Raw genomic sequence first — 12690 nt, forward strand, 5'->3', positions numbered from 1 at the left:
CAGAGCATCTATAGCCAAATTCGGCCCCTCAAATGCCCGAGGGCGCGTCCACAGGCACTGGCTAGTCATGCCTCAAATTTTCACAGTTGCAGACGAACATCTCATACTAAATTCTCAAATCCATACAAAGACATGCAAACTAAAAGACTCCAGAATGGCCTGCTGCTCCGCCATCTCGTTGGACTGGGCGATGGCGAACTCCATCTCCGCCTGCTCCATGTTGAAGCCCGACATCTGCTGCTCCAGCAACTCCGGCTCCTGTTGCTCCACCTCTTCCACCTCCTCCACCTTCATTAAAGCCATCTCCTCCTTCTCCTCTTCCTCCGGCTGCTCCTCCTCCTCCTTCGGCTTCGGCGAGTCCGGAGGCAGCACGACAGCAATGCGGGCGGCGCGCGCGGCTTGCCTCGTCCGGATCTCCTGTTGGATCTCGGCGCGGCGCTCCGGCGTCAGCATTGGCGTAGTAGGTAATCTTCCTCCGGACCATGGTGGAGTGCCAGAGTATGGGCGGAGCTCGGACCATGGGCAGAGCGCCGGAGCGAGAGAGGGAGGAGGTGCATGGGCTCAGACTGGCAGCGCGGAGAGGGGGGAGGTGGATGTGTTAGGGTTGTGGGACGCCGGCCGACTTAAATAGCTAGGTTTGGTCTTGGGCGGCGAGCCGGAGCGGCGCCACGCGACGTTCACATCGAGGCGATAAACGCGGCGTCCGTCGGACCGCCGAGTTTTCGGGCGTTTTCCCATGGGACCCCTCTGTCAGTCCGACATGGCGGGCGGCCTCATATCCGCCTCATATTTGGGTTAGATATGATGGTGCCGGTCAGCCCGTGCGTATGAGAACCGTTTGAGGCGTCCGTCTGGATAAATAAATGTGACCGGTCAGCCCGCCCGAGCGTATGAGGCGGGTTTGAGGCGCCCGAGTGTAGATGCTCTCGGTACCATATATGAAGTTAAAAAATTTCTGCCAATTCTTATCACCACCAGAAAAATATCGTTTACCCCAAGAACCTAACATGCCGCCAAATTTGGTCATCACGAAATTGAACGAGTATTGTACTTTCTTTGTTCATTTTTATAAGACCTTGAAGACATTTTAGATAATGTATAAAATAGTCCTTTTTGAGTTGTTTGAAATGACTTATAAAAGTGATTGGAGGGAGTACATAAATCCGTTGCAGATGCTCTAAAAACACACGCGCGAAAAGCAAGCAAAGCCGTTCGGTGTTGCGTACCATCGCATCTGAAGCGTCGGTTCTCTGATCCGACGGGCGAGAGGAAACCAGTGGCGACCCTCCGCCGCGCCTCTTGGGTAGTATGGCTCTGTTTGGATCGCCGCTGCTGCTTGCCCTACCAATTTTTTGGTCGTTGACTGCTTGCACATGCTCCGTTTGGATCAGCGCCAGATATTCAGAACCACGCCAATTTTTTGGTCGCCTCGTTCACTTTCTACGCCCGCGCGTTGGCAAGCTCCTGGCGGCCAAATCCTTCGCCAAATTTTTGGCGTGCCAATTTTGGCGTGGCTGGCCAAGGCGTGATCCAAACAGCCCCTATAGCACTACTAGTGGGACAGGCCCAGAGCAGGCGAACCATCCTCTCCCACAGACCACACTGCCCCCACCAAATTTCCCCTCCCCCTGCCCGAAGTTGAACAGAGCAGCCGCTGTCCGCCCCCATGGCTCCCTCCGTCCCCTAGAATCAGCTCCGGATACTCGCCAAGGTGAGCTCTTCTCCACTCGAGCTGCGAATCTGCACATGGTTTGCGATTTCTTCGAGTGTTGCGCTGGTTCGCGGGGGCGGAGTTCGTGGGATCTCTCTCCCCCCGCCACCCACAAAACCCCAGCTTTCGAGAGCCCGGCTGGCGGGTCACCCCGACCGGCGGCCGGGTTGGGGCTTGCTCGCCGGCGGCGCGTCCTAGGGTTTCCGTCGACAATCCTGGGCATTTTTACTGCTGCTTGCTCGATTGCCATCCGTTTGCTCGCGGAATCGATGTCGATTATCATCTATATTTTGTTTTGGTTTTGCTCCTGGTTGGTTCGATTCTTGCATTTCGAACTACTGTGGCCCGTCAGGAAACCTAAAGTTAGAAACTTTATTACATTTCCACGCAGCTACGCCGATGTGCTATGTCATGGACACTAACAATGCTTTGCTTGATGCAGGGATCCAGCTGCTGCGAGCCGTCATGGACCGGACATCGAATTTCATGCCTACTCCTGATCAGGATGTCCTCGATATCCAGCCCCTGAGGACTTTGGCTCCCATGTTCCCTGCGCCCCTGGGGGTCAACACGTTTAACGTGCCCAACACCACCCCACCATTGATATTTGTCACTTCAGCTGGGCAGTTTCCAGGGGGGTTTGGTGCTCCCGGCCATCCTGCTTTCACGTCATTCGCGGCCGCTTTCGGTGCTCAAGATGCTTATGGAGGGCAGCCTGCCTCTTCCCGTGGCCAGGATGCCGGTAGAGGGCAACCTGCATCTTCTCGTGGTCAGGATGCCGGTGGAGGCCGGGCTACCACCTTTGCTGATAAGTATGCTGCTAATGGAGGCCAGACTGCTGCTAATGGGGCTACAAACCTTGGCGCCAGCGCTGACAACCCAATTGATGTCATCCCTATATCAGCTTACAGGCCGACACCGCCACCTGTTATACCACTGGATGACGATGACGATGACAATGAGCATTTCACTGGCAACCAGACGTCAGCATCTGGGCGGAAGATCAAGAAGCCGTCCCACCTAAGTGGATATAAGATGAGCGGCGGTTTGGGCAGTGATGACAACAATGGTGTGAAGACCAAACGCAACAAATCCTTTCACAGGAAGGCTGGTGCTGACAATGAGTTTACCTCGGTGCCCCTTTCATCCAGCAATCCCAGGGAAGTTGTGGAAGAGGTTCTCATGAACTTCGAGGCCCTGCGGCGTAGACATCTTCAATTGGATCAGGCACAAGAGAGTACCAAACGCCCAGACCTTAAGATTGGTGCCACGATGATGGCCTGTAATCTTAGGGCTAACATCGGTAAGAGGATTGGAGTTGTTCCTGGAATCGAGATAGGGGATATTTTCTACTTCAGGATGGAGCTATGCATTATTGGCTTGCATACTCCTACCATGGCTGGAATTGATTATATGACCCACACATTTGGTGATAAGGGTGATGATTCTGTAGCAGTATGTATTGTCGCTGCAGGTGTTTATGAGAATGAAGATGATGCTACAGACACACTAGTCTACAGCGGTTCAGGAGGTAGTAGCAAGAACAATGAGGAGATGCATGACCAGAAGCTTGAGAGGGGTAACCTTGCTCTTCAGATGAGCCTGTCGAGAAAGAATGTGATCCGGGTTGTACGGGGATTTAAAGATCCAGGTAGCTTGGGTGGGAAGGTTTATATGTATGATGGCCTCTATAAGATCCATGAGTCCTGGAAGGAGAGAACAAAGACTGGGATCAATTGCTTCAAGTACAAGCTGCTGAGGGAGCCAGGACAACCCGAGGGAATGTCAATCTGGAAGATGTCCCGGAAATGGGTAGAGAATCCAGCAACTAGAGGCAGAGTTCTACACCCTGATCTATCATCTGGTACTGAAAATCTTCCGGTGTGTCTTGTCAATGATGTTGACAGTGAGAAAGGACCAGGCCTTTTCACCTATATTACCCAGGTCAAATACCCAAAGCCACTAAGTTCTATGAAACCATTACAGGGTTGTTCATGCCTCAATGCTTGTCTGCCCAGTGATACCGATTGTGATTGTGCAGAGTTTAATGGAGGTAATTTACCTTATAGTTCAACAGGATTGCTTGTATGCCGCAAGAATAGGCTATATGAATGTGGTGAATCTTGCCAGTGTTCAGTTAACTGCCGTAACAGGGTGACACAGAAGGGGATTAGGGTTCACTTTGAGATCTTTAGGACAGGAAATCGAGGCTGGGGTCTTCGTTCATGGGATCCTATACGGGCTGGCTCATTTATCTGCGAGTATGTTGGCGAGGTTATTGATGAGAGTAAAAGGAATTTGGATGGTGAAGATGAAGATGATTACCTTTTTCAGACTGTGCGTCCTGGTGAGAAGACATTAAAATGGGATTATGTACCTGAACTGATGGGGGAGCAAATCACAAATAATTCAGCTGATACTTTTGAGCCACTGCCCATCAAGATAAGCGCAAAGAAAATGGGAAACATCTCACGTTTCATGAATCATAGTTGCTCCCCTAACGCCTTCTGGCAGCCAGTTCAGTTTGACCATGGAGATGACGGTCACCCACATATCATGTTCTTTGCGCTAAAGCACATCCCTCCCATGACAGAGCTGACTTATGACTATGGTGAGATTGGAGCTGATTCTGGTGGTATAGGTTCTCCTGGAGCTAAGAGATGCCTTTGTGGATCCTCAAATTGCCGGGGCTATTTCCGCTGATTATGGAAGATGTGCATTCTGCTTATCAACATGCCAATCTATCTGTTAGGTAAAAACAGTCTTCACCTGAATGCCATTCTCAGCATTGAGCATCATGCATACATCTAACTACTCCTTGCTGTTGGACATCCCTACTTGTCATGCATATTTACATGCATCTGGTTCGTATTCGATAAGCAAGCAACTAGTTGGATGTTTGTGCTTTATCTTCGCTGTAGCTGTAATACTTGTGCTTCCACAGAAACTGTGTTAAGAGTGTTGCATGTAGGAATGCATACAAGAACAATGTTATTCCTGTCCAGTGTCTTAAGAAATTCTCAGCTTCTCTATTAAGAACGAACAATGTAATTCCTGTCTAGTGTCTTGAGAAATTTTCAGCTTCTCTGTTAAGAACTCGAGACATTTCATGGTCCAGTTTTTCTTGCTACAAATTATTTTGGGTCAGGTATTTATGATAATATGTCGATGTATTTCATATCCTGCTTAGGATTACTCTATTAACAAATTCTTACACCATAAACTTGGAGCTGTTGCTTTACTTGTGTAATAATAGTTTCTGATGTTTGTAAACTAGCCCGCCTCGACTTTCTGTGAACCTAACTTGTGCTAGTCCTTTGCAGATCATTTTTTGGCCGTTCTGGTGGTACCTAGAAGAAGGGAAGTGTGCTGAAGTCTGACAGAGGTAGGAGCTTCTAAGATGGCTCCCCTCATGACTGCGCCGTAGTGGAGATAGTAGACTTATGTCAAGCTCTGCAATGCCCATTGTCACACAAGGACAAAGTAGCTTCTTGTGATTCTGTGACCGTAGGCCTTGTGAGGTCAATTTTGTATGATAACCTTAGTATTTTGGTCAAGTCGAACCAAAACTCTTAGCGACCAATATGCCTATTGCGCCATTGTCGAGTATGTTCAGACCAGTGGGCTGGCTTTAAAAACTTGAATTTCCTGCCACAGTTGTTCTATGTTGAGTTCTGTTTGGATTTATATATGCTACAAAAGTTACACCTTTGAATCTTCACATTCAAAAGAAGTTTTCAATGGCATAACTTTTGTAGCATACAACTCATTTTTTGTTGATCAAATTCATGGTCAGAGACCTCATAAACCCAAACGGAGGGAGTAGAACTGGTTGAAATTTATGTGGTATGCATCACCAGTTCTGAGGAAATTCCCTGATAATTGCTTTTTAATGTTTATAATAACTGCAAAGGTCTCTGGGCTACGAATAAGGTACTCCCTCCATTTTTAATTAGTTCGTGTATTAGCTTTAGTCAAAGTCAAGCTTTGTAAACTTTGACAAAATTTATAAATAAAAATATTAACATATACAATAATAAATCAATACTATTATATTTATTATTGAATGTACCTTCACATTATATAGATTTGTTATAGCAAATGTTTGTACGTTTTTCTATAAACTTGGTCAAACTTTACGAAGTTTGACTTCAGTCAACTCTAATATGCAGAGTAAATAAAAACGGAGGGAATGCATCCACACCAGGATCTTTAGGCCTTGGGCCCTTGGCCATAAAAGCGATGTAGCACACTGCATATCTTAAAATTCTGAATTAATTCTCCAACTGGAGCATCACTTACAAACTAACGCTAGATTTGCATCACTTACAAACTAACGCTAGATTTTTCAAGTACAATTTACAAGGGAGTGTAGCAGCTGTGCAAAACTCATGCCAATGACAGGTAGAGAAGAGCTACTGCGATAGGTGAACTGGAAAACACAAAGAAAAAGCTGGTTCAGAGCATCCTCGTGGTGTTCCCGACTCTACACTCACATGTGCATACGCTTCTTGATTCTCTGACCACGCGCCGCGACCGCTGAATATGCAACTTGATGTTCACCAGCTTGCCAGCAATCTGCATTTCGGGCATGGAACGGATAAACTGTTATAGCGAAGATTACTGTATCTGTTAAGTCCCAACATTTACACAAGGAACGAAACTGCAGATAAAATAATTGGCCTTAAAAGTGTTGGGCTCACAACATTGAACCGATGTAGAAGCAGAAACACTTCTATTTCGCGAGTATAATAGGCTGAACAACTCTAGAAGAATGTCAGGGAATTACCATTCTCCATGTAAGGTCTTCTGGTCCAAGGGGCTGAGCAGGACTTGAATATAGAAAATGCTTCGAGTACTGTCAATGCACCACGAGTAAAAATAGTCAAGATGGGTCTTCCAAGAAACTTAAGGGTATATTTGGTCGGTGCCCAAAATCACCAAAATTGGCATTGCCCATACCAACTAACTAGCACACTCTAGTTTGTTTTTCTTGGCAACATTGTTCAAATCATGGGCAAGCATAACCTTCACTGAAATTTTGGCTAGCCAAACTTTTGGTAGTCTGAACTTGGGTTCAAACCAAGCATACCCTTAAATCGTATTTAGGTTTTAAATAAGAGCAAACCTTGAGAAGATTGGATTGCATCTCCCTGACTCTTTTGGCATCGATGCCTCTTAGGTACTTCACCAGCCAGCCAGGTTGCACAGCATCAGTTGATGAAACAAACAATGCTATCTGCACAATGAAGTAACAGGCAATTATTTCACACTACAAAAACTTGTGTCTCCAAATGCAGCAGACCAATGCCGATGACTAATGGTGAGGCAAAAATACATAATCATCATGCTACAATAAAAAATTAAAATTAAATCTTGATGGGATATAATATATGCATCTCCAATAGACTGAATGTATAAGCTTTTCGTGCATGCCCACACATGTGCACATCTATATAGACATCTTTACTATAGTTTACAATTGATTGATATTGCTCACGCACCATTTTTATAATTCATAGTGACCGATATCACCAACGCATCTTCTCGGTTTATCTCACAGAGCAAGTATATATACTCCCTCCGTTCCTAAATATTTGTCTTTCTAGAGATTTCAACAAGTGACTACATACGGAGCAAAATGAGTGAATCTACACTCTAAAATATGTCTATACATCCGTATGTGATAGTCCATTTGAAATCTCTAAAAAGACAAATATTTAGGAACGGAGGGAGTAGAAAATAAAATAATCCTTAGGTACAGTGATTTCATAGATACCGTGCCAACTTTTACACAAGCTTCAGAAACACTATTGATGCAGAGAAATTGGTATATGTCAAAAGATAGGTATCACTAATTCTACAACTGTCAGTGTCATTCAAACATAGAGCCCAGTCCTGTTACTTGTTAGTAACTCAGTAATATGGATATATTTGTTTGTTATTCATGAGATTCAACTAGAAAAATATCCTATTTTTTCAGGTAACCGGTAAAGTTTTGGAGCTCCGGTAAGATATATCAACGGTCTTTGCGAACCTTCATGCTTCAAATTATGGAGAATGTTAAGGCATGTTGTAGAACAATGGGTCAACTATACCTTACTGTAGTCAAGTATTCCTTCAAAAGGAAGCTCTAGTTCATCGCTGATTATAACTGGGATACATCCACTAACAATTGCATCAAACAGGCGAGCAGAAGATGGAGTGTCCCCAGCAGGATTCAAGCAAAAGAGAGACTTGCGCATGCCAGTCTGAGCTGCTACTTTCCCCTTAGCCCCAGCAGACCCTTCTTCTATGATTATGTCTTCTATGTTTTGTAATTCTGCCACAAGCTTACTGCGTATCTTCCCACCCTAACAAGGTCAACAAGATGGAAGATCAAAAGGCAAATAAGACAACAAAAAGTGGACTATCACATGCATATATAGATCTGATTTTGTCAAAAGCTTGAAATAGTAGCAAGAAACTTACAGCATTTCTTTTAAGTCTTCCTCGGAAAAACAGCAATGTACTTCTTTTAGATTGAGTTTCTGACACACACTTATAATCACAAAGGTCAACATTTGGGACATATGGAAGGATAACATCCTTTTCCAGATAAACTTGCCCAGGTTTATACCTGATATAAGGTGGAAACATGAGTTGTGTTGCTCAACTGATGTATGCAAGCAGCATAGAGGCAACGTGGCGAACAATGAAGGAATGAAGACCATACCAGTTCCCAGTAGAATCCATATCAGGTAGAAGCCACATTGCTTTCTTCACAAATCTTCGGACTGACTTAAAAGACCATGGGTGATGAACAGGAATAACATGATCTCTGCCTTCTGAACGTTGCCAAGCAGGTTGATCAGTCATCCACTTCAAAGCTTCCTAATTCCAGGGAAGTAATGGTAAGATCATCTTGGATGTAAATAGGGATGAACAGAACAATTAATAATTTGCTATCTGGACAGAGAGTTGGATATTTCCTAGTCAGGTGAACCCCCCAAAAAAACAATTACAGATAGTCATAGAGTATTGACTTCACTCCATGGCGTGTGTTATTATGATTTCTGGTGTGATCCAGAAACGAATAAATTTTCTTAATAATTGATGTCAGGCAGATAGTCTGAAGAATCAAAGTTTAGCTTGGCCATATGTCCTACAACAAATACTAGCTAAAAAATTAAACCTTGAGAAATGCTCGCACACCCTATAAAGTGCCTTGCATTCTTGTTTCTCCAGCAAGAAGTAACTGATTGTTGTGAAAAATGGAACGTAGAAAATGTCTGCTTCTTCTTGCCGCTCAACCCTGATAACATTCTTCAAAAGTCTCTGTGATTCAGGAGCAATGAGATCAGCCCACAGCCAGTAGTCAATAGAATGCTGCATATTTGAATGGAGATCAATTTAGACAGTAAAACCAGACAAATGGTAAGTTCGAAATTCATAATGCTGCAATATTACTTAGTGTACAGATATTTAACAAAACTGTGTTGGTAAACTGATGTATTAATTTGTAACATCCAGAGAAGGTAGGTCTAGACAGGCAGTGCACACACTTTTCATATTCCAGCCAATACTAGTGCGTGCTATCTCAGTTCACCGTTTCGGGCTATATGGAAACACGATATCAGCAAGAAGTAAACTATTTATATTTATTAATCCATTCCAGTAAGTGTTTTATGATCTCAAAAGAGATTGGAAGATCGTCAGCAAATGATAAGCATCCTTATGTTTGAATCTTGTAAGAATTGGCAAGTTTCTACATCTAGGACCAAGAGGACCAGTTTCAAGGTCCCCATATATCATCACAAGACAGAGATGCAAATCCCAATCTTCAATTTCTATGTTCAAGCTGTAAAATTAAATTGCTACATCGCAAAAACTACTTTATATAAGATCCAGTCGAGAAGCTTGTGGCATTACTTAGCAGCATTGGGTCACAAGAATACCACAGATACCGAGAAATCCTATAGCGGATCAGCACATATCTATGAGATCCAACATACTAGCATACAGCTCAACTCAGAAACACTTGAAATCTTCCGAACGCATCAGAGAACAGATTTATCACAGAGGAATATAGTAATGCTGCATTATACCACACTAATCCACCCATTTTCAACCAGCAACCAAGCTATCCGCATCAATGTACTCCATGTCTTCACCCCTGACAATTAAATGTCCCGCATTCTACAAACTAAAAGCTGTCTACGGCCAAATCTGGGAACAAGGAGATCTCGCGGCATCATCAAAATAAAAACGATGCGAGGTGATACAAATCGATCTCACCGCTCGCCCACCTGCTCGATGAGCCTGTGCACGGGGCTCCCGTTGGAGGTGAGGTTGGCGGTGTCGCGGTACGAGTCCCTGAACAGCCTGAGCAGGTCGTAGGTGAACTTGCGCGGCATCTCGTACACGTAGACCCTGAGCGGCGCGGGCGCCGCTGGCCACGCGCCCCGGGGGTCCCCGTACAGCCGGGCCTCCTCCTCGCTCCGGATCGCGGCGTCGAGATCCCCAGGCGCCGCGGAGGAGGCGGCGGGGTGGTGCGGGGAGTCGAGGAAGCGGTCGAGGGAGGCGACGAAGGAGGTGGTGGTGCTAGGGTTGGAGAGTGGGCTGGCGACGGGGCGCGGCGGCGAGGGGGAGAGGAGGAGGAAGTAGACGGCGGAGAAGACGAGGAGGGCGCCGACGGCGAGCAGGCAGCGGGAGGAGGCGCGGCGCGCGTGCGCGAGGGAGGGGAACTGCTTCCCCGCCATGGCTGGGGACTGTCGAGTGGGCCGCAAGTTTTGTGTTAAGCCGAGGCTTATGGTTTGAGCACACGAGATAAAAAAAAACTAGTAGTACTACTGAAATTTGAACTTCTTTTTATTTTTGCGACTGTACTGAAGTTTGAACTTCTGGAGATAGAGGAATTTGTCAAACTCAATCTCGAAGTATATGACTCAAACGGCCCCTTGTGGTGATAATTAAAAAAAACATCACAAAAGGCATACTGAACCTTGCAAAATTGCTATGAGAATCCTACAGTTCAAAGATGCCTTGCTAATTAAAATCCAGCACAAGCACACCTAATTACCTAAACAGACCATCATTGTATCCATGTCATGAACTCTTAAATATGAACTGCTCCACTAGCAGCGAATAAGCACCTATTGTCAAAAAAAAAATTGTCCTACGGAAAACCCGAAACGCCAGGAGCTCCGGCAATTCGTCGAACAGGAGAGGGTTTATCTGCAAATGTATGCATTGCACAGAATTAGTTTTGGCCGTCTGGCTTTGCACGCCCGGAGCTCTTCTTCACTGCCGCGTTGCCCTTCTTCCCGGTGTCGTCGCCGCTCGCCCTGGCGTGTTCTTTTCTCTTGCGAATCACCTTGGTGAGTTCATCAAGACCGCCGGCGGAGGAGGAGGGAAGATCAGTGACGACGTGCCGAGGCTGAGGATGATAAGCAGGTGGTTCCGACGGGATCTCCATCGGATCAGGGTCGCTGGGCGTTCGGAGCCGGCTGCCGGACGAATCAATATCGGCGCCCTCTGGATAATACAGGTTCCAGGCCCATGGATCAATCGTGAAGACATGGTCACGACTGTTCCCACTCGGCAAGGGACCCAGATCAAGAGACTCGAACGGGTCGTCGTCGGCAGTCTTTTGGGGGTCGGAGCCGGAGCCGGATCGTCCGGCCTGGCTGTCGGCGGTGCTGTCCGACCAGTTGGCGCCGTTGCCTAAGAGGCCGGCAGGCGCCGTCACCTGCGCTTGCTGCGACGTGTCGGGGCTGGTGTCCGTCAGCGGCTCGTCGGCGAGCATCATCGATGACGGCTCGTGCTCCTCCTCCTCCACCACCTCGTCCGCCGGAGAAGCGCCGGGATCCTCCTCCTCCCCCTTCTTCTTCTCCGGCTTGCGCGTTATCCTGCACAGCACCCAGTCGTTGAGCTGCAAGCAAAACACACCATCAATGATCAAACACAGAGACGCTAGCTAGGTACCAAATTAGATGGGCATGCATGGCATGGCATGAGATGATGATCTATGGCTGACCAGCATGAAGTTGGAGCCGGACGAGACGGGCCTGTTGGAGTCGACGTCCACGAACTCGGTCATCTTCCACTCCGTCTTCTCTATCCGCTTCTTCTTGGAGTCGCCGCCATCGTCGCGGACGAACACCTCGTACGCCAGCGAGTTCCTGAACCCGATCGTCGCCTTCTCCTTCCCGTAGGTGACAGGCGTGTTCTTGCCCACCGACTTCCAGCGGCCCGTGTCGCCCGTGCTCCGGCTCGGCCGCCCCCCCTTGGCGTACTTGCGGCTCCTCTGCGTGAACACGTACCAGTAGTCCTCCACGCTCGGGCCCAGCCTCGTCGCTGCCAAAACCAAACCAATTTACACGGCCATCAAGAACTCAATCAAGAAGATCACGATCGATCGGAATCTTCTTGTCTTGGAGAGAAAAGACGGTGGGCATTGAGCAAGAAGCCAAGAACTCACTAAGATACTCGGGGTGCTCCGCGTACACGTCGTCGTCGCGCACGAGCGAGGTCGGGGGCGGATCGCCGCGCAGCTTGCTCCGGAGGTAGCAGAGGATGAGCTCCTGGTCGGTGGGGACGAACCGGACGCCGGGGACGTCCAGGTACGGGTACAGCGGCGCCTCGCCGGGCTGCTGCTGCGACGACGTTGACGCCTCCAGCAGCATGGCCGTGGACGACGTTGACGCCTCCAGCAGCATGGCGGTGGACGACGTTGACGCGTCCATGGCGGGCGACGACGGGTGATCGCGGCCGGCACGTGCTAATGCTGTCGGAGCCGAGGACGTTAGGGGTTTGACGCCGCGCGCTCAGCTGCCCACAGCACGTACGGAACAAGATTCCTTTTCCGTAACTCAAACGATTTGCACGATTTATATAGCATACGCATACGATGATGGGTTTAGGGGGCTGTGGCCAGCCTGCCTGATGAGACGATGTACGGACCAAGATTCCTTTTCCGTAACGATTTCCTAGTTTTT

The 12690-nt window shown here is 47.4% G+C and overlaps 3 protein-coding genes across 5 annotated transcripts; 1 reads left to right on the top strand and 2 right to left on the bottom strand.

Moving 5' to 3' along the window:
- Positions 1-1577: 1577 nt before the first annotated feature.
- Positions 1578-5376, top strand: LOC119269346 (histone-lysine N-methyltransferase, H3 lysine-9 specific SUVH1-like). Of its 2 annotated transcripts, XM_037551145.1 has the most exons (3): positions 1578-1711; positions 2154-4463; positions 5035-5376. In XM_037551145.1, exon 2 carries the CDS (start codon positions 2177-2179, stop codon positions 4412-4414), a length of 2238 nt encoding a protein of 745 aa, XP_037407042.1. In that variant the 5' UTR covers positions 1578-1711; positions 2154-2176; the 3' UTR covers positions 4415-4463; positions 5035-5376. The 2 variants fall into 2 exon arrangements, with proteins under 2 accessions (XP_037407042.1, XP_037407041.1); XM_037551144.1 differs by lacking the exon at positions 1578-1711 and having other exon boundaries at positions 2111-4463.
- A 546-nt stretch (positions 5377-5922) lies between these two features.
- On the bottom strand, positions 5923-10463 carry LOC119269347 (probable arabinosyltransferase ARAD1). 2 transcript variants are annotated; one of them, XM_037551148.1, is made up of 8 exons: positions 10000-10463; positions 8906-9028; positions 8427-8584; positions 8183-8330; positions 7810-8064; positions 6840-6950; positions 6501-6569; positions 5923-6289 (listed from the first exon to the last, which is right to left on the bottom strand). In XM_037551148.1, exons 1-8 carry the CDS (start codon positions 10450-10452, stop codon positions 6170-6172), a joined length of 1437 nt encoding a protein of 478 aa, XP_037407045.1. In that variant the 5' UTR covers positions 10453-10463; the 3' UTR covers positions 5923-6169. The 2 variants fall into 2 exon arrangements, with proteins under 2 accessions (XP_037407045.1, XP_037407044.1); XM_037551147.1 differs by having other exon boundaries at positions 8906-9079.
- A 467-nt stretch (positions 10464-10930) lies between these two features.
- LOC119272211 (NAC domain-containing protein 2-like) lies at positions 10931-12378 on the bottom strand. The gene is made up of 3 exons (XM_037553749.1): positions 12174-12378; positions 11730-12049; positions 10931-11624 (listed from the first exon to the last, which is right to left on the bottom strand). The coding sequence occupies exons 1-3, from the start codon at positions 12376-12378 to the stop codon at positions 10953-10955; spliced, it is 1197 nt and encodes a 398-aa protein (XP_037409646.1). The 3' UTR covers positions 10931-10952.
- Between the last annotated feature and the right edge of the window lie 312 nt (positions 12379-12690).

This window comes from Triticum dicoccoides, chromosome 3A (genome assembly GCF_002162155.2).
Source record: "Triticum dicoccoides isolate Atlit2015 ecotype Zavitan chromosome 3A, WEW_v2.0, whole genome shotgun sequence".
Taxonomy (NCBI): Eukaryota; Viridiplantae; Streptophyta; class Magnoliopsida; order Poales; family Poaceae; genus Triticum; species Triticum dicoccoides.

What these genes read in the sequence shown, in the direction of transcription:
- LOC119269346 (XM_037551144.1), top strand. Translation starts at nt 2,111, where the DNA reads ATGTGCTATGTCATGGACACTAACAATGCTTTGCTTGATGCAGGGATC.
- LOC119269347 (XM_037551147.1), bottom strand. Translation starts at nt 10,452, where the DNA reads ATGGCGGGGAAGCAGTTCCCCTCCCTCGCGCACGCGCGCCGCGCCTCC. An exon ending in TGCACAGGCTCATCGAGCAG is followed by an intron (nt 9,080 to 9,999) that starts GTGGGCGAGCGG and finishes TCAAATATGCAG; the next exon opens with CATTCTATTGACTACTGGCT. An exon ending in AATGCAAGGCACTTTATAGG is followed by an intron (nt 8,585 to 8,905) that starts GTGTGCGAGCAT and finishes CCCTGGAATTAG; the next exon opens with GAAGCTTTGAAGTGGATGAC.
- LOC119272211 (XM_037553749.1), bottom strand. Translation starts at nt 12,378, where the DNA reads ATGCTGCTGGAGGCGTCAACGTCGTCGCAGCAGCAGCCCGGCGAGGCG. An exon ending in GGAGCACCCCGAGTATCTTA is followed by an intron (nt 12,050 to 12,173) that starts GTGAGTTCTTGG and finishes TGGTTTTGGCAG; the next exon opens with CGACGAGGCTGGGCCCGAGC. An exon ending in CCGGCTCCAACTTCATGCTG is followed by an intron (nt 11,625 to 11,729) that starts GTCAGCCATAGA and finishes TTTTGCTTGCAG; the next exon opens with CTCAACGACTGGGTGCTGTG.